At 47.3% G+C, this 20426-nt stretch overlaps 1 protein-coding gene across 2 annotated transcripts in view; it reads left to right on the top strand.

Annotated features, from left to right (window-relative positions):
- Positions 1 to 16377, top strand: part of GPLD1 (glycosylphosphatidylinositol specific phospholipase D1) — a 64144-nt gene extending 47767 nt beyond the window's left edge. For both annotated transcript variants that reach the window (XM_049764947.1, XM_049764948.1), the window contains 8 exons: positions 2577 to 2718; positions 4356 to 4458; positions 4534 to 4627; positions 6952 to 7128; positions 7423 to 7583; positions 11042 to 11068; positions 11171 to 11221; positions 16116 to 16377. In XM_049764947.1, the coding sequence (XP_049620904.1) occupies positions 2577 to 2718; positions 4356 to 4458; positions 4534 to 4627; positions 6952 to 7128; positions 7423 to 7583; positions 11042 to 11068; positions 11171 to 11221; positions 16116 to 16196 (836 nt within the window). In that variant the 3' untranslated portion in view covers positions 16197 to 16377. The remainder of the gene's footprint in view (positions 1 to 2576; positions 2719 to 4355; positions 4459 to 4533; positions 4628 to 6951; positions 7129 to 7422; positions 7584 to 11041; positions 11069 to 11170; positions 11222 to 16115) is intronic.
- The last annotated feature ends 4049 nt before the right edge of the window (positions 16378 to 20426 follow it).

Below are 20426 nucleotides of genomic sequence, written 5' to 3'. Positions count from 1 at the left end.
CCACTGAGCCATCACTCTCCTTATTAACCTTGTTCTTGCAAAATTTTCTTTCTCTCTTTTTTATTTTAAATAATTTTATTGTGACCAATGTAAATCACAAGTCTTTCACAGTTATATTTAAGGTACATGGTGACAGTGAATGAGGGCCATTCCCACCACCAGTGTTGTCTTCTCTCCATCCCTGTTCCCAGCATGCATCCCATACTTCCCCCCTACTTTCTCTTTCTTTTTAGAGGGGGGCACAACTGTTGTGTTCAGGGTATCCTCCTGGCTCTCAGTTTGGGGGTTGCTCCTGAAAATGTTTGGGGGATCAGGTGGTTCTAGGAATCAAGTCTTTGGCCTCCCTAGGCAAAGCATAGACTAAGCCCTTTGAGTTCTAGCTCTGGACCCACCTCAAATATTAATGGTTTCTTACTCTTACATGTGTCCTGGCCAGTGCTATGAACAGACTCTAAATGTACAGAATTAATGAGCTGACTTCTCAGTTGAGAAGCTGGGGTCCATCAGGAGGTCATTCTGACCTCATTGCCAGTTTAAGCTGGCACCAGAGAGATGGTACAGCCAGCATGTGTTTGCCTTGCACACAGCCAACCCGGGTTCAATTCCTAGTACCCTATATGTTCCCCTGGACACTATTAGGGATGATTTCTGAGCACAGAGTCAGGTGTAAGTCCTGAGTATTTTTGGGTATGGAGCCCCCCCAAAAAAAAGAGAGAGAAAAAAGTGCACTATAAACATATTCAGAGGCATTCCAACTATTCAACTGAACTCTCTCTCTCTCTCTCTCTCTCTCTCTCTTTCTCTCTCTCTCTCTCCCCCTCCCCCTCTCTTCCTTTTAGACAGTGTGGCTTACAGAATTGTTATTGAAGGGGTAGCATACCTAGCTCTTTTTCTCTGTTCAACACCCAGTTCTTGTCCAGAGCGATCATTTCCAACTCTATTTGTCATGCTGGTCCCTTCCCTTCTCTGCCCTAACTACACTCACCCTCTCTTTGTGGGAAGCTTTCTACCATGGACTGGTCCTCTTGGCATTGTTTCTGGATATTATTACTATACTATCTTCTATTTTTTTAATATCCCTCAAATGAGTGTGATCATTCTATGTCTATCCCTTTCCCTCTGACTCATTTCACTTCGCAGAATACTCTCCACATCCATCCATATATAAGCAAATTTTATGTTGTCATTTTTCCTAACCACTGCATAGTATTTCATTGTGTAGATGTACCATAATTTCTTTATCCACTCATGTTCCTGGGCACTTGGGTCCCTCCAATTCTTCTTATTTATTTATTTTTAGTTTCTGGATCACACCTGGCAGTGCTCAGGAGTTACTCTTGGCTCTGCGCTCAGAAATTGCTCTTGGCAGGCTCGGAGCACCATACGGGATGCCGAGATTTGAACTAACATCTTTTCTGAATTGGCTACGTGCAAGGCAAATGCCCTACCACTGTGCTATCTTTCCAGCCATCCTCCCTCAAACTCTTCTTAAAATAAATTAAAAAAATTTTTTTTTTTTTTTTTGGTTTTTGGGCCACACCCTGTGACGCTCAGGGGTTACTCCTGGCTATGCACTCAGAAGTTGCTCCTGGCTTCTTGGGGGACCATATGGGACGCCAGGGGATCGAACCGCGGTCCGTCCTAGGCTAGCGCAGGCAAGGCAGGCACCTTACCTCCAGCGCCACCGCCCGGCCCCTTAAAAAATTTTTTTTTGCCTTTTTGCTCATACCTCGGGGTGCTCAGGGAATTACTTCTGGCTCTGTGCTCAGGGCTCACTTCTACTGAGGCTCAGAGGACCATATGGGGTACCAGAGAACCTTACCTGGGTCCGCTGAGTGCAAGGCAAGTGCCCTCCCTGCATACTTATTATTGCTCCACTCCCTCACAGATTAATTCTTTTACTTTGGATCTTGTGTTTGCTACAGCGTTGAAACTCATGATTTTGAGGTACTCAAATACATCACCCCACCACCACCACCAAAGTGTCCAGAACTCTCCCTCCATTCTTCTGTCATATCCTGTTCCCTCATCACCCCTACTCACTTTCCTCCTTGGCTTTCTCAGTTCTTGAACTCAGAGCCGAGGGTTGGCTGTCATTTCTGTTCCCCTGGACCCTTGCCTTCCTTGTTTTTCTGTGTTCCCCCAGATGAGTGAAGTTGCCCCATGTCTGTTCTTGGGGGTGGGCCTTCATGCACACCCTGTGCTCCCTGCATGGAGCTTTCAAAAGAGTGAAGAGGAAGGTACTGTCCAGTGGGGCTCAAGGCAGCCCATGTGCACTCTGCAGAATGCTGAGTAGGCTCTTGGGCAGGGCAGACTTTGCCCCTCGGAAGCCCTGTCCCCAGAGACCCAAGTTATGGGACCAGGGGCCGGAGAGATAGCACAGCGGTAGAGTGTTTGCCTTGCACGCAGCCAACCTGGAACAGACCCAGGTTCCATTCCCGGCATCCCCTATGGTCCCCAGAGCCTGCCAGGAGCAATTTCTTAGTGCAGAGCCAGGAGTAACCCCTGAGCACCACCGGGTGTGACCCCCAAACAAAAGCAAGCAAAACCAAGTGACGGGGTCTGGGTCTCACCAGACAGGCTGGACGTGCAGGCGGCCGACTGGACAGTTCGGGGCGAGGAAGACTTCGCCTGGCTCGGCTACTCCCTGCATGGGGTCCCGATGGACAACAGGACACTGCTGCTGGTTGGGAGCCCCACCTGGAAGAACACCAGCAGGTCAGCACAGCTAGGGGGCTGGAGAACGAGGGTGGGGGCTCCACACACTGTGAGTGCAGAGGAGGAGGTGGGAAACCAGGGCACTGGGCAGTGTGCGGATTTGGTCTTGCTGCTTCCCTCCCATCACCTCTCCTCTCCTCCTCTTTTTTTTTTTTTTTTTTTTTTTTTTTGGTTTTTGGGTCACACCCGGCGGTGCTTAGGGGTTACTCCTGGCTGTCTGCTCAGAAATAGCTCCTGGCAGGCACGGGGGACCATATGGGACACCGGGATTCGAACCAACCACCTTTGGTCCTGGATCGGCTGCTTGCAAGGCAAACACCGCTGTGCTATCTCTCCGGGCCCTCCTCTCCTCCTCTTCCTCCTCTCCTCTTCCCTCCCCTCCCATCGTTCCTCCCCTCCCCTCCTCTCCCCTTCCCCTCCTCTCCCTCCTCTCCTCTTCCTTCCCCTCCTCTTCCTTCCTTCTCCACTCCTTTCCTCTCCCCTCCCTTTCTCTCCCTTTCTCTCCTCTCCACTCCCCTCCTCTTCCTCTTCTCCCCTCCCATTCCCTCTTCCCCACTTCCCCTCCTCTCTCTTACCTTCCCCACCCCTTCCTTACCATCCCCTCCCCTTTTCTCTCTCCTGCCCTAACTTCCCCTCCCCTCCCTCTCTCTCCCTCCTCTGCTATCCCTTCCCCTCTCCTCCCCTCCTCTTTCTCCTCTTCTCTTCCCTCCCTCCCTTCCCTCTCTCCTCTACCCTTTCCCTCCTCTTCCTCCTCTCTTATCCCTTCTGCTCCCTCCCCTCCTTTCCCTTCCCCTCCTCTTTCTCCTCTCTTCCCTCACCTCCTCTCCCTTCCCCTCCTCTGCCTCCTCTCCTATCCTCACCCTTCCCTTCCCTTCCCTTCCTCCTTCCCCTTCCTTTCCATCCCCTCCTCCCCCTCTTCCTTTCCCTCCCTTTCCTTCCCCTCCTCTCCCCTCACCTCCTCTCCCCTCTCCCTTTCCCTCCCTACCCCTTTCTTCCTATCTCCTCCCCTCCCCTCCTCTCCCTCCCCTTCCCAAACTTCCCCTTCCTTTCTCTCCCTCCTCTCCCTCCCCTCCCCTCCCCTTCCCTTCTTTCTCCTCTCCTCTCCTCTTCCCTTTCCTCCCCTCCCTTCCTCTCCCCTTCCTCTCTCCCCTCCCCTCCTCTTTCTTTCCTTCACCTCCCCTCTCTTCCTCTTCCCTCCCCTCTCTTCCTCTTCCCTCCCCTCCCATCCTCTTTCTTCCCTTCACCTCTCCTCCTCTCCCCTCCCCTCCTCTTTCTTCCTTTCACTTTCCCTCCCTTCCCCTTCCCTCCCCTCCTTTTTCTTCTCCTCCCTTCCCTCCTTTTCCCTCTCCTCTTTTTTTCCTCCCCTCCCCTTCCCTCCCTTCTCTCTTCCCTCCCCTTCCCTCCTCTGTTCTCCCCTCCTCTCCTTCCCTCCCAACCTCTCCCCTCCCTTCACTTCCTCTCTCCTCCCCTTTTCTCCCTTTCCCTCCTCTTCCCTTCCCTCCCTCCCTGTCCTTCCAGGCTGAGGGCTATGGGCCCAGGAGGCACCCAGAGAGGGCCCAGGAGGGCCTCAGTGGTGTCTTTCCTGGGCATCCCTCCTGGCATTTCCATCCAGCCCCACCCTGTGTACCCCCCTGCAGCTTGGGCGCCCTGTTCAGGTCCAAGGACGAGAAGCAGAGTCTGGGCCGCGTGGACGGCTACTTCTTGCCCAATGGCAGCAGTTTCAGCTTGGCTGGAGACAAGGTAGAGGTGCCCGAGAAGGAGTGAGGCAGCGGGCAGGGGCTCCTGGCTGCCTCCCACACTGGCTCTGCCTTTCAGGCCATGGGGAAGTTGGGGACCTCCCTGTCCAGCGGCCATGTGATGTTGAACGGCACCCGGACACAAGTGCTGCTGGTGGGGGCCCCCACACATGGTAAGTCTCCCAGCCCTGTCACCCCAAAGTCACTCATGGGGTCGCCTCTTAGTAGCCTGCATGGACTGGGGTGAGCTAGGAGACATGCTCTGGCCTGGAGTCTTTCTTTCCCTATTATTATTATTATTATTATTATTATTATTATTATTATTATTTGTTTGTTTGTTTTTTGATTTTTGAGCCACATCTGGCAGCGCTCAGGGGTTACTCCTGGCTCTGCACTCAGAAATTGCTCCTGGCAGGCTCTAGAGACCATATGGGATGCTGGGAATCAAACCTAGGTTTGTCCTGAGTTGGCTGCATGCAAGGCAAATGTCCTACCTCTGTGCTATTGGTCCAGCTCCTCTTTTCCCATTATTGTAAGTTATTCCCCATTATTGAGGCCTCAGAGGAGCATCCCTGGCCTGATGAGCACTGTAATCTGAGTAGATTAGATCACAGTAGATCACCTCTTAGGTCTGTGGACAGACAGTGCAGAGGCTCTGGTACACTCAGCCAACCCTGATTCGATCCCTGGTGCTGCATATGGCCTCCGAGACCTGCAGGAACGATCCTCGAGCTCAGATGCAGTGGTCAGACCCGAGCACTGCCAGGCAGAGCTCAGATACCCTTTTCTTCTCTCCTAAAGCTAATCCGGAGCTAGAAAGATGGCTCTGAGCTGAGGCTGGCTGGCACTGGGGAACCTGGGCTTTGTCCTAAGCATTGCCAAAGTGATCTTCAAATACAGGGCGGCAGGGGTGGATGGGAGACCCCAAGTGCCGTAGAGTGCGAGCCCAAGACGTAGAGAAACAAACTAACAAGCAAGAAGAGAAGCAATTCGTGTTTTTAACAGTCTCAGATTGGGGTTGTTGTGTGGAAGGCAAGGGCCTCACTAAACAGTGCTCTCTGGTTAACACTGCATCTGGGGCAGGGCGATAACACAGCGGCAGTGCGTTTGCCTTGCATTATGGCTGACTTGGGACAGACCCTGCTTTAATTCCCAGCATTCCATATGGTCCCCCAAGCCAGGAGTGATTTCTGAGCACAGAGCCAGGAGTAACCCCTGAGTGCCTCCGGGTGTGGCCCAACCCCCCCCCCAACCCCCAAACGCACAAAACAAAAGAAAAAAAACCCCATTGCATCTGACATAGTGATTATAGTGATTCTAAGGAAATGAATGTATGTGTGTGTGTGTGTTGTATGTGGGGGCTAGGGGGGAAGTGTTGGATTACACCCGACTCTGCCCTGGGATCACCTCAGCGATGCTCCAGAAACTACATTCAGTGCTGCGGGTGTAACTGGGGTCAGCCAACTGTACTGTACCCCCATTTCAACTCCCTGCCCCTTTGTGAAGACTTTGGCTTACTCCAAGGGAACAGAAGAGGCAGTTTGATGCCAAAGATGTGAGGGTGGTTGACGTGAAGAACGTGTCAGACAGTGAGAGACTGGGGAGGGAGCTCATCTGTGGGGTGTGACTGAGTCCTGGGGGTCCCGAGCGAGGGGACACATCTCTGCGGTGTGACCAAGTGGGTCCATTGTCTGTCCCTTGGTTCCTTTTTACTGGAGTTGATTCCACTAAATGACTTGTCCCCGTATGACTCGGTCATTGGCACTAAGTGTAAACACAAGTGTCTAGGATCTAGAGCGAGAGAGAGAGAGAGACAAAGACAAAGGCACAGAGACAAAGACAGACACAGAGAGAGGAGAGAGACAGAGATAAAGACAGAGAAGAGAGACAGAGACACAGACAGAGAGGAGAGAGAAACAGAGAGACAGAGATAAAGACAGAAGAGAGACAGAGACACAGAGACACAGTGAGACAGAGAGAGATAGAGACACAGAGACACAGACAGACACAGAAAGAGGCAGACAGAGAGGAGAGAGACAGAGACAGAGAGAAGAGACAAAGAGAGAGAACAGAGATAGAGAGGAGAGAGACAGAGACACAGGAGAGAGACAGAGACACAGAGAGAGGAGAGAGACAGAGACAGAAAGACAGAGACAGAGAGTGGAGAGAGACAGAGACAGAAAGACAGAGACAGAGAGTGGAGAGAGACAGAGAGACAAACAGACAGAAGAGAGAGGCAGAGAGGCAGAGACAGAGACAGAGAGAGTAGAGAGAGATAAAGAGAGCGAGCACAGCAGCTAGGACATGCACCCTGCATATGAGCTAGGTTTGATCCCCGGCACCCCACATGGTCCCCACCCCGAGCCCTGCCAGAGCGAGACCTGAACACTACCAGGTGTGTACCCCCCAGACCCCCACCAGATGAAACAATAGGATTCAGATTCAGCTGGGAGACTCCTCTTGGATGACAGCATTCACAAACTGGGGTTGCTTCCAGATGATGTGTCGAAGATGGGTTTCCTGACCATGACCTTGCACCAAGGGGGGTTCACTCGGATGTACGCCCTGAACTCCGACCCGGAGCCATCTCTGCTCAGCTCCTTCAGCGGGGACAGGCGCTTCTCCCGGTTTGGTGGTGGCCTGCACCTCAGTGACCTGGACAACGATGGCTTAGGTGAGGCAGGGACACAGTCGACGGTCCCCTAACCCGATGGCCAGGCACTGCCCTCAACTTTGGCAACTGGGGGCCCCCAGGGCCTGGGATCAGGCCTGAGTCACCCAGGATCCAGCCAGCTGGCCCAGAGGGAGCGGTGCTTCTCCAAGGTGGGGGACATGTGTCGCCTGTCCTCTGGTTATTAATGAGGCACAAAATGGGAGATGGAATCTCTGGGACACGAGGGGAAACGGGCCCAGGTGGCTCTGAGTTCGGGTGAGGTTCCTTCCTGCAGCCCCCCCCCCCCATTTTCAGATGAAATCATCCTGGCTGCCCCAATGAGGATCTCAGACATGACAGCTGGGCTGATTGGGGGAGAAGACGGGCGTGTTTACATCTACAATGGCAGACAGACCACCTTGGGGGACATGACCGGCAAATGCAAGTCCTGGATCTCCCCGTGTCCTGAAGAAAAGGTAAATAAAGCAAAATCCTAAACGGGACAGGGTGAAGAGTGGTAGGACAGTAGGGGAGAAAGTTTGCCGGCTTTGGCCTGTGATACCCTATATGGTCCCCTGAGCACCTCCCAGAGTATTTCCTGAATACAGAGCCAGGAGTAAGCCCTGTGCACTGCAGGGTGTGGCCCTCAAACAAAAACCCCCATAAAAAATTTTTAAAATGCTTAACTGTATGGAGAAAGAACAGCTATTTCCTGAACTTGTGCTAAAGCCTATCCACTGCTCAGATCAGACATTTTTTTTTCATTTTGTTTTGTTTTATTTGGGGGCCACATCCAGAGGCGCCCAAGGGTAACTCCTTGCTCTTTGCTCAGAAATTGTTCCTGGCAGACACAGGGGACCATATGGAATGGCGGGATTTGAACCTGGTTCGGTTGCTTGCAAGGCAAACACCCTACTGCTGTGCTATCTCTCTGGCTCCAATTAGATTAGACTTTTGAACCTCACTGCAGAGGCCCAGGTGCAGGTTGCCAAGTCTTGTGCAAGCGACAAGCTCTAGCATTTGATTTGGAGCTACAGTTCCAGTGAACTAGGTGCCATGTAGGTCTTTGGTCACTGCCTGGCTGGTCTTTCATCTTTCCTTTCCTCTTTTTGTTGATCCATTATATTTCTTTTTTCTTTTAAGCAGGTTATATGTGTGTGTGTGTTTTAATTTATTTTATTTTGTTTTGTTTTGGGGCCACATCTGGCACTGCTCAGGGATTACTCCTGGCTCTGCACTCAGAAATTGCTCCTGGCAGACTCAGGGGACCATATGGGATGTCAGGAATCAAACCCGGGTTTTTCCCAGATTGGCAAATGCCCTACTGCTTTGTTATCATTCTGGCCCCTGTGTGTATGTTTTAAAGAAATTTATTGATTTATTATTATTATTATTATTATTATTATTGTATTTTTGGGTCACACCCAGCAGTGTTCAGGGGTTACTCCTGGCTCTATGCTCAGAAATGGCTCCTGGCAGGCTCGGGGAACTATATGGGATGCCGGGATTCGAACCACTGTCCTTTTGCATGCAAGGCAAATGCTTTACCTCCATGCTATCTCTCTGGCCCCTTAAAGAAATTTATTAAAGAGGCTGGAATGATAGTACAGTGGGGAGGGCACTTGCATTGCATGTGACACTTCTGGGTTTGATCCCCGACATCCCATAGGGTTTCCTGTGCACTGCCAGGAGTGATTCCATTGGCCTCTGAGCACCACTGGGTGTGGCCCAAAACAAGACAAAATTATTCAAGAATCATGATTTACTAAGTTTTTGCTACTTGAGTTTAGACTAAGGACAATGTTCTAGCATTACTCTCTCTACTTGTGTCACCTTTTGGTCACCAGTGACCTCTCCCAGCCCCCTTCTGCCCCCTGGTCAGGCACATTTTGGTATTTGGTGTCAGGGCTGCTGTCTCTCTGGTTTGGATCTCTTGCAAGTCCATTCCTTTATCCCTCTCTGGGTCCCCACCCTAGACCCCTGATCTCCTCTTTCAAGTCTTTTATTTAGGTTGCCTTCCAGAAATTTCTTGGACCGAAAGCCATGGCCATTTGAGACATTCTCTTGAAAATTACAAAATGAATGAGTTTATTGAAAACAAATGACAGAGAAAGAATTTTAAAAGTCATCTACTTAGGGGCCGGAGAGATAGCATGGAGGTAAGGCATTTGCCTTTCATGCAGAAGGACTGTGGTTCAAATCCCGGCATCCCATATGGTCCCCTGTGCCTGCCAGGGGCGACTTCTGAGTATAGAGCCAGGAGTAACCCCTGAGCACTGGTGGGTGTGACCCAAAAACAAAAACAAAAACAAACAAAAAAAAGTCATCTACTTAGAATTCCACTCAACTGAAATTCCCATTACTTTCTATATGTTCTGTTAAAATTTTTTTTTAAAATGAATTTGTTATAAATTTAGCGTGTACTGAGTTGGTTGGCCCTTTCTCTATATAGACTCACATCAAAGCCTATTTTTGCTTATTTTTGTCTTTGTTTGGGGACCACACCTGGCAGTGATCAGGGGTTTCTTCTGGCTCTGCACTCAGGAGTCACTCCTGGCAGGCTTGGGTGACTTTATGGGATGCTGGGGATCGAACCTGGGTTGCTCACATACAAAGCAAACTGTGCAATCACTGTGCAATCATTCCGGCCCCCTCAAAGCATTTTTTAGTCTTTTGCCCATTTATAGAGCTGAGTGGAACGCTTATTCTAGTCAACTCTGAAAAGTTTTCATTCATTGTGATCACATTGTACAATTTTATCCTTTCTTTTATCTCTAGATTAATAATCACTTGAACCATAGGTCTGTCATTACCTACTTCCGGTTTTCACTAGTTCATGTTCTAAAAAAAAAAATCATTCTCTTTGCCACCTATAAACATTGCATACATTTTTTTCTGAGCAAAAATACCAATAAGTAGAATTTTTGATGTAAAAAGGCATGCATAAAATATTTTTTAATAATAATTTTTATTTTGACCAAAGTGGATTACATATCTTTTTTTTTTTTTGTTTTTGGGCCACACCCGGCGGTGCTCAGGGGTTACTCCTGGCTGTCTGCTCAGAAATAGCTCCTGGCAGGCACGGGAGACCATATGGGACACCGGGATTCGAACCAACCACCGTTGGTCCTGGATCGGCTGCTTGCAAGGCAAACGCCGCTGTGCTATCTCTCCGGGCCCGGATTACATGTCTTTCACAGTAATATTTTAGGTACATAGTGACATTGAATTAGGGGCATTCCTACCACCAATGTTGATCATAAAAATATTTTTGTTTGTTTGTTTGAGCCACTTATTCCTGGCTTATTCCTGGCTCCTGACAGTGCTCAGGGATCACCATAGGTAATGCCAGGGAGTGAATCTGGGTTGGTAGTACTTGAGGCAAATGCCCTCCCGTGGGAAAGCGCCCAGGACAAACATACTTATAGATCATTCTAGACACATAGAAATGGAAATGAAGGGGTTGGAGATAGTGAGGAGGTAAGGCTTTTGTCTTGCATGCAGAAGGTCGATGGTTTGAATCTCAGCATCCCATATGGTCCCCCGAGCCTGCCAGGAGCTATTTCTGAGCGTAGAGCCAGGAGTAACCCCTGAGCACTGCCGGGTGTGACCCAAAAACAAACAAACAAAAAAATGGAAATAAAAGGGTCTAATGAAGCTTGACTTCAAACCTGCCACAGGATCTGTAGCAATACCACAGTGGTAGGGCGATTGCCTTGCACGGGGCTGCCCAGTACGAACCTGGGTTTGATCCCTGGCATCCCATATAGTCCCCCAAGCCAGGAGTGATTTCTGAGTGTATAGCCAGGAGTAACCCCTGAGTGTCACTGGATTCGGCCCCAAAACAAAACAAAACAAAACAAAAAACTGCCAGAGAATAGAAACACAAATAACTTTCTCTTGTCTCATCATTTTCTTTTTTTTTTTCTTTCAGGCCCAATACGTTCTGATTTCTCCTGAAGTAAGTGGCTCCTAAAAGACAGGATAAAAATGATGTGTCCTTTTCCCTTATTTTAAACTGCAAAGATGTGCTTGGAGGCCACTAACAGAATGCATTTTCCAGCCCAGCTCCAGGTTCGGAAGTTCCTTGATCACAGTGCGGTCCAAAGACAAGGTGAATACTAAGCTGGGAGGTCCAGGATGCATTTGTGCAAAGGTCGGGGCTCGGGGATGGTCTCATTTTCCTTTCTCCTTGGAGGGAAATATGCACAGGAGAGGTTGGTTGACAGGGGAGTCCAGCACCCTCTCTGTTCCTCCTCATTCCCTGCCATGACAGTTGGCAAAGTACAGTCGTGCACCGGATCCCTCTGGGAACTAAAAAGATGGTTACAATCAAAACTAGAAAGTTCCTTGTATTGTAGGTCAGTGTAGAACACTGGTCTTGGGCCCGGAGAGATAGCACAGCGGCTTTTGCCTTGCAAGCAGCCGATCTAGGACCAAAGGTGGTTGGTTTGAATCCCGGTGTCCCATATGGTCCCCCGTGCCTGCCAGGAGCTATTTCGGAGCAGAGAGCCAGGAGTAACCCCTGAGCACCGCCGGGTGTGGCCCAAAAACCAAAAAAAAAAAAAAAAGAACACTGGTCTTGTATATGTGAGGTCCTGGCCTCAATCTCTGACAGAAAAAAATAGGGGTAGCAATGGCTGGAAAAATAGAAATAATAATTTGCAATCATAATGGAGCCCTGTTTATTCATTTATGGTGGCTTTCATATGATAGTGGCCCAAACAGCCAGCTGCCCCAGAGACTAAAATATCATCTTGGAGGGCTACAACAATAGCACAGTGGGTAGAGCACTGGCTTTGCACATGACCTACCCAGATTTAGTCCCTGGCACCTGTTATGATCTCCTGAGAAAAGGAATGAGCCCTGAGCTCTGTTGAGTGTATTACTACTGATGTAATAATAATAATAAGAAAAAAAAATCATCTTGAATTCGTCACAAAAAAGTATGCTGACTCTTGCCATTACTTTATTTTCACAAACTATATTATATCATTTTCCATACCAGTATATATAGAACTACCTGCTTTACTTCAATGACTATATGATACTCCAGTTCATATTCTCATTGTCCTATCTCTATCCAGTTTTCTTTTATTGGTCTTTGGGCCACACCTGAAGTGCTCAGGGGTTATTCCTGAGAGGCTTGAGACCATATGGGATGCCGGGGATTGAACCTGAGTTGGCTTCATGCAAGGCACACACTCTATCTCCTGTGCCATCGCTCCAACCTCCTCTGCCACTGTTGAATAATTCTTCAAGACCGTGCCACAGACACATTCTCTCAGCTGTAGCCTCCCATTGGTCTGAATGAGATTCTCAGCCAATTGCTAGACAGAACGAAGAGTAAGCACACTAAATTTTTTGGAGGGGTTTCCACACGTGGTCATGCTCAAGGCTGACTCCAGGCTCTGTATTGAGGAATAACTCCTGGCAGAGCTTGGGGGACCATATGGGGTGACGAGGATCATATCCAGGTCAGTTGTATACAAGGCTAATGTCCTCCCCGCTGTACTATTGCTCTGGCCCCTTTGCACATTGAATCTTTTCATTCCTTCTTGGAATATGTATTGCACAGAACTCGGGATGGCCTTTGATAGGGAGAAAAATATGACAGACACGTGAGAAAGCTAACATGCAAATCAGCATGGACTTTAAATGCTTGAAAGGGTAGTGTAACCCCAGCTCCGTGTGGTACCCCCCCCCCCCCCAGTACTGCTGGGTGTGATCCCCAAACAAGCAAACAGGGTGATAAAGAGCAGTGGGAGAAGAGGATCTGCATAAAAAGCTAGGTGACACTGCCCTCTGGTGGCTAGAATTTTAGTTCACTGTCCCTCAGACTGTTCAAGGGCTGGATTATAGTTTAAAAAATATGAACGAATTTCTGTGCACACTGCACAGATCTTATTTTGGAGTTAAAAAAATAAAATAGGGGGGCCCCGGAGAAATAGCACAGTGGCGTTTGCCTTGCAAGCAGCCGATCTAGGACCAAAGGTGGTTGGTTCGAATCCCGGTGTCCCATATGGTCCCCGTGCCTGCCAGGAGCTATTTCTGAGCAGACAGCCAGGAGAAACCCCTGAGCAATGCCGGGTGTGGCCCCAAAACAAAAAACAAAAACAAAAAACAAAAACAAAAATGGGAACAAATACATTATTTAAAATAAAGAATAAAGAATAAATAAAGTTAAATCAACAAAATTACCAGTATTTCAATGGGAACGATGGACCTGTTTTGGCAGGCAGTAGTTTGAAGACCTCTGCTGAGACTGAGAGGAGGAGTTGAGAGACAGAGAAGAAAGGGAATTGGAGGGTGGGTGCATATTCTACACACTTGCACTGCAGGCCCAGGAGGAGCCGGCTGCTAAGCAGGATAGGCAACAGTGGCAAAAACACCGGATGGGCCAGATAAATGTCCTTTGTGGGCCGCATGTTTTCCTTGCACGTTTTCCTCACATGTTACTGACCCGGGATGGACCTGAGTTCAACCCCCAGCATACCATATGGTCCCACCCCAGCACCACCAAGATTAATTCCTGAGCATAGAGCCAGGAGTAACCCCCTGAGCACCGCCAGGTGTGGCCCACAAAGAAAACAAAACAAAAAGAATCATTTAAGGGGCCGGAGAGATAGCATGGAGGTAAGGCATTTGCCTTTCATGCAGAAGGTCATCGGTTCGAATCCCGGCGTCCCATATGGTCTCCCGTGCCTGCCAGGAGCAATTTCTGAGCATGGAGCCAGGAATAACCCCTGAGCACTGCCGGGTGTGACCCAAAAACCACAAAAAAAAAAAAAAAAAAAAAAAAAAAAAAAAGAAAAATCATTTAAAAATACTTAAAAAATGTTTTTTGTTTGTTTGTTTGTTTTTGGACCACACCGGGCGGTGCTCAGAAGTTACTTCTGACTCTGTGCTCAAAATCACCTGGCAGGCTTGGGAGACTATATGGGATGGGAATCAAGCCTGGGTGTGTCCTGGGTCAACAGCATGTAAGGCAAAATCCTTACCGCTGTGCTATCACTCCAGCTCCTAAAACTAAAACTAAAATTTTTACTTAAAAAAACAACAACAAAAAATCTCAAAGATGGATTTTTAACTTTATAGGAGCATTTTGAAAAGGTCTGTTCATAGAAATACTGTAAACTTTGCATGGATTTTATTCATTTTGCCCACACTGGACATTATTAAGAACATGTTAATAGAGAAAAACTTATACCAACTGAAGTGAATACCAAGTGAAGTGAACATTGGCCATCCAAATTTTATGATTCCTTTTGTTAAGACTCGGCAAATTCACTCTTCATTATCGTTCACTTGAGTTAATATTAAAGGCACATCTGCTTCCCAACACACGCCCGAGGCTGGGGACACTGATACACAAAGTAGATAAAAATCAAAGATCAATAAAAATGGTGGACCTGGACTTGGTCACAGGAAGTTCCTCTAAGGGAGGGAACCAAAGGCGGGTGGAGAGGCTGAAGTATGGGGTGCCAATGGTAGGGCAAGAAAATTCCAGCTAAGGACTAAATTCACACTCACTGGCTTGGCACAGGTTCCACAGACACTTGCCATTAGTTTTATACCCGGATTCCACTTGTTTGAAAAAGTAAATTTGTGGAAAAACTGTTTTTTTGTGTGGAAAGTTTGGAGTTATGGGCACACACAGGTCTGGCAAAAAGACTCAGCCAGTTTGATGACTCGCACCTATTTGACCTTAGCCCCAAGTGACAAACCAGCTTGAGAGTGAATGACAGGCTGTCTAGTGTGGCACCTCAGAAAGTACCTCATGGATGCCTTGGAATATGGCTCCTTTGGAAGGAAGTTTTTAAAAATCTCAGATTTTGGGGCCGGAGTGGTGGTGCAAGCAGTAGGACATTTGCCTTGCATGTGTCTACCTAGGACAGACCCCGGTTCGATCCTCCAACATCCCATATGGTCCCCCAAGCCAGGAGTGATTTCTGAGCACATAGCCAGGAGTAACCCTTGAGCATCACCGAGTGTGGTCTCCCCCTAAAAAAACCCCTCAGATTTTCACTCAGCATAATAGTTTCTTAAAGACATTGAAACTATTATGCTGAGTGAAATAAGTCAAAGAGAGAGAGAGAGAGAGAGAGAGAGAAGAGAGAGAAGAGAGAGAGACAGAGAGAAGAGAGAGAAAAGAGAGAGAGAGAAGAGAGAGAAGAGAGAGAGAAGAGAGAGAGGAGAGAGAGAGAGAGAGAGAGAGAGAGAGAGAGAGAGAGAGAGAGAGAGAGAGAGAGAGAGAAGTCCCACTCATCTGCGGGATTTAAGATAAATAAAAGACATTATTGTAATAATGCCCAGAGACTATAGAGAAGAGGGCTAGAAGGACTGGCTCATGATATGAAGCTCAGCACAAAGAGTGGTGAGTTCAGTTCGAGAAAATAACTACATTGACAACTATTGTGACAATGGTAATAAGTGAGAGAAATAGACTGCTTCTCTTGAATACAGGCAGGGGTCTGGAGCATTGGTGTTGGGAAAGTTGCCCTGGTGAAGGGGAATGTCCTTTTCTATAACTAAAACCCAACTACAAACATGTTTGTAATCATGGTGTTTAAATAAAGATATTATTAAAAAAAAAACAACTAAGATTTGCCACCCAAATTGCAGCACAACTAGAAATAGGATAACATACACTTTATATATAGAGAAGAGATTGGAGTGAACGAACTTCCCCAGCCATGGTTTCCCCACCTACCTATCGGGGGGAAATGAAAATGGCCTATTAGGATGTTATGGGTGTTTTAGGGCTCAGAGGTGACCCCTGCTGGTATCCATAAGTCGTGGCTGGGCTGGAGGATGTAAGGCCTTGTTTCCAGCCCTCTCTTGGTACTATTTATTTTGGGCAAATTGGTGATTAAACAAAGGCCACAAGAGGTGGTCAGTTTTATCCATCTTTGTCCCTAGACTAGAATTCGATACTTATATTGTAAGTAGAAACCTCCCAGCTACCAAGAATGAGTGAGTGACGAGTTCTTTTCTCTCCTCTATAGAATCAGCTTGTCATTGCTGCAGGAAGAAGCTCTTTTGGGGCCCGGCTTTCGGGAGCACTTCACATCTACAGCCTGGCTTAGATAGGAGGATTTCACACCGCTCTCCTAATGCATCAACCCCACTCATGCCAGTCACTTCGTGGGTGAGAGTGTTCTGCTGGACAACGGGGCACACAGTAGAAACATGTAGATATGTAGATTCTCTAGATGGAAGGTTCTGGAGCAGAGCCAGCCAGATTATCTGAAGCATGGTCCAGAGAAAGATGACACTTGGCCTCTTCCAAAGCTCCCCTTCCCCTCCAAGTCAATTTTACTGCTGTGTTTAGATTTGCCCTAGAAACTATTTTCTCTGCACATGAACTCCTAGGCCTGCTGCCTATACAGGGCCTCTCTGTGGTTCTCTCTGGATAGGATTTCTCCCCACATTGTCTTGAAAATCGAGGGCTCATTCTGACCAAAGAGAAATGGCACCAAAGAGAGGAAAGCTGGAGGAGCAGAAGCCTGGTGATTCCTGAATCACTCGTTGATGACTTTCTTGCTTAATGAGTTTTATTGCATTTTCAAGGTTTTGTAGAGTGGACAAGCACAAAACTCAAGTCCTACCTCCTTCCTGTGCTCATGCGCTCTCAGAGACGCTGTTTTTGTAGTGGATGGACTTGGCGACTCTCAGGCTTGTTTTCAACATCCCAGAGGATCCTTCCTTCGCTAGCAAGCAGCCTTGGCTTCACTTGTCTGGTCTAGTCAGTACAGTGGTTTCACATGCCAGTCTGGCATATTAAGATTAGTAGCACAGGGACCACAGGCGCCAGCGTTGCTAAGGATTTGGAAGCATGACCTGTAAACAGTAACTAGCCGATTTTGTATGAACTAAGAACCTCGTTCTTTGGAAGTTAAGGGGAAGTAACTAGGTAAGTCCTTTGCTCAGCTTCTCTGGGGGTAGGTGGTCAGGGAAGACAGCAGTCTAGCTAGCTCAAGAGTCACATAATGTAAGAAATTGTGGAAAAGTCTAGGAAGACTTTAGGTGAGTCTGTACTGGAAACAGACACAGACCTGGGAAACTGAGGCTTGCTCCATGATTGCTCCCTTTTAAAGAGTGGTGTTAGGGCTGGGGAGAGATAGCAGGGATAAGGCACTTGCTTTGCACATTGACCCTGGTTCTATCCTCAGTACCACCTACATGTCCCTCCTGCCCCCAGTGCTTCCAGGACTTGGGAGTAGCCCCTAAGCATCATAAATAGGTAAAGCAATATGCTAGCTGCTGGGTTTCCTAGGGTACTAACAACAGCACCATCTGGCCTTGTTTGGTCAACTCAGCCAATCAAGGATCAGAATTACAAGGAAGCTTGCTTGGAGAAGGGCAGGGGTTCTTAGCTGCACTCACTTATCCCATGAGGTGTCTCAGTGAAGGAATAAATGAGACAGCCCAGCGAGTGTCTTATACTAGAAGGATGCTTGTTTGCTTGCTTTAGAGACATGGCCAGTACTGGAGAATTTCTACTTATCTCAAAGCCAGAGAATATTGGGTATCCAGCACTAGCTGGAGGTTTAAACTTAATTTTACATAGGATTTTATCTAAGATATTGACTCATACTAGCTGATGGTATAAGGGAGAGTGGAGGGTATCAACTGTATTCCTGCTGCTCCAGGTCAACCTGGATGGCACATATGAAAAGAAAGGCCAAAAGAAAAATCTCAGATACAAGACAGCCACGTGTGGTATTTCTCTAAACTTTTCTGATCAGCCCCTTCTGACCTTGCTTCCTTCCTGTGCCCCCTCTTACTTCCCACTGTCCCGCCGATGTGCTATTCACCTTGGAAAATCCTGAAGCCCAAAGAGGGTCGCGTGACAGAGATCTGGTTGGGAATCCCTGGTCTGGTGGATTGTACTAAAAAAAGTAGATTAAATTTTCATTGCACTAAAACATTATCGGCTATAGTGCTTAAGAACTGAATGTAAATGGAAATACTTTGTAGGGTTTTAATAGCCATCTATATCAAACACACACAGCAATGTAACTCAAAATTAGTTTTATTCCAATAACTCAGAACACATTTAAACATTTGCAGCTTTTTTTTTTGTCTCTATATAACAACTTTCTTCAAGGTTTTATTTAATATCAGAACTATTCTCTGCCTTTGTCTCAAAGATGGAAGAGACTCTAGATGAAATGAATTTGGGGGTGAACTCAGGCCTCTGAATTCCACCATTAGACCCCCTTGTAGATGTTACTAACACAACGACAGTGACTTGTAAAGTGTGAGTTTTAACAGTGCAAGTCTGAGTAAAGCTGTGAACAGTATTGGAAAAAAAATCACCAAGAATAAAAAAACTTTTGAACATGAAATAGTGTTCAGTGAGTGGTTAATTATCACAGTCTATGGAGAATACAACGAGTGTTGCGGTTTCTTAAAATGCATCTGTTTTGCCATCTTCACATAGAGGCCTTATAAAGACCTTGGAGTGTCTGTGTGAGAGAGGAGGTGTGAGAGAGAGGGGAGGGAGGGAGGGAGAGAGGGAGAGGGAGGGAGAGATAGAAGAGAGAGGAGAGAGAGAAGAGAGAGGAGAGAGGAGAGAGAGGAGAGAGGAGAGAGAGAGAGAGAGAGAGAGAGAGAGAGAGAGAGAGAGAGAGAGAGAGAGAGCAAGAGAGCCTTATGCTCTGGAGCAGTGGTTCTCAAACTTTTTAAACAGGGGGCCAGTTTACTGTCCCTCAGACCGCTGGAGGGCCAGACTTTAGTAAAAACAAAACCTATGAACAAATTCCTATGCACACTGCATGAATCTTATTTTGAAGTGGAGAAACAAAATGGGAACAAATACAATATGTGGCCCTTGGGCCGTAGTTTGAGGACCACTGCTTTGGAGGGACAGTGCAAAGGGACAGAGTTGGAGTCCAGCACCACTGAGCGTCAGGACACCCCTGCAAATGGCCCAAGTAGCCCCATGCACTTCCGGCCTGAGCAATATCACATCCTGCCCAAAGCAGGGAGTGGCCCTGACCACTGGGAGGCTCCCAATCCTGCAAAATCCAATTGATGGATCAGATGGGGGCTATGATTTTGTGCTTGTTCACTTAGCTGGGGCCTTAGTCGAAGAGTTTACATGCTAGGTCCATCATAATTCACGCTTGAAATTAAAGAACTCCATACGTTTCTTTTGGTATGAGCTGTTATTAGTCAAGACAACTTTTAAGAAAATTCCTGAAATCACCAAAGCAGAACTGATACCTTGAAATCACACTTGATCTTACTACCTTCGAGAATGTTAGAAAAATCACCGGCTATTTCCCTTCATTCTGACTATAAATGAGGTAGCAGAATATTTTTTTTATACTATTGTGCTAGAACATTCAAAAAAAAATTTTTTTAACTCAAGCTCATACTAAATGAAAACATCAAGAGGAAAAAAAAATATTCTCCAAATTCATTTTTGGCCTAGTTAAATCATAATTTGCTGTCTAGGCCTCCAATTTCTTGGTATCACAGTTAATATTTTTTTAATCTACTTTAATAACATCTGATCAAAATAGCAAAGTTGCATGAGGTGTGGCAAACTGCCTGGCGATTTCATAATTATTATCAAAGATGCTTTATTTAGAAAACATCCAAATGGTTGATAAAAACGGTACGACGACGTGAGAATCCCACCTTGCACCCCAACCAGCCTGCTCTTGGGGCTCAGTGCAGCCCCATGAGCCTCTGCCCTTCCCCTCCTCCCACTTCTCCTGTCCTGAGCACAGTGGTCCAGGATCTAGTTTGGAACCTAAATCTAACAACAACAAAAAGGCACCACAGCAACCCAGTTCCTCTCTGCAGACAGACACCCACCCCACTCACTCTAATCAGTAAGGCATTTTTCTCTTTTTGGGGGCTGATGAGAAATCAGGAATGACTCAGCTGCTATACACAGGAGCTGAAGGGAAAGGGTCCTGGAACGTTCTTTCAACTTTGCTTCCAATGGCCCTGATGACAGCTGAGGAAAGAAAAGGGAGGTTCTACAGGACTGAAGAAGGATGATCCCATCATTCACCTCAGAGTTAAGGGAGACGGGGGAAATACAAGGAATACAGCTCCCTCCATCAAGGGTCAAAGGGAACTTAAAGCACTAACTGCCAGTTCCCACTCCCCGTCGGGCAGGCTTTGCAGTGACCTGAGTTAGAAAATGCAAGTGATTCCCAGAAACAAGAGCCGAGAAGCCTCATCTCGAAAACTTTGGGCTCGTTAAGTTTCCAGGTTTTCGGCAGGAAATTGCACTTTTCTTTATATGCATAAATTATATAAAATCTATAAAACAAGGAATTCTTGTGGCACTC

Source organism: Suncus etruscus, chromosome 18 (assembly GCF_024139225.1).
Source record: "Suncus etruscus isolate mSunEtr1 chromosome 18, mSunEtr1.pri.cur, whole genome shotgun sequence".
Lineage (NCBI taxonomy): Eukaryota > Metazoa > Chordata > Mammalia > Eulipotyphla > Soricidae > Suncus > Suncus etruscus.
The sequence above is the reverse complement of the archived record's forward strand: the minus strand, read 5'-3'. Positions and strand labels throughout refer to the sequence as shown.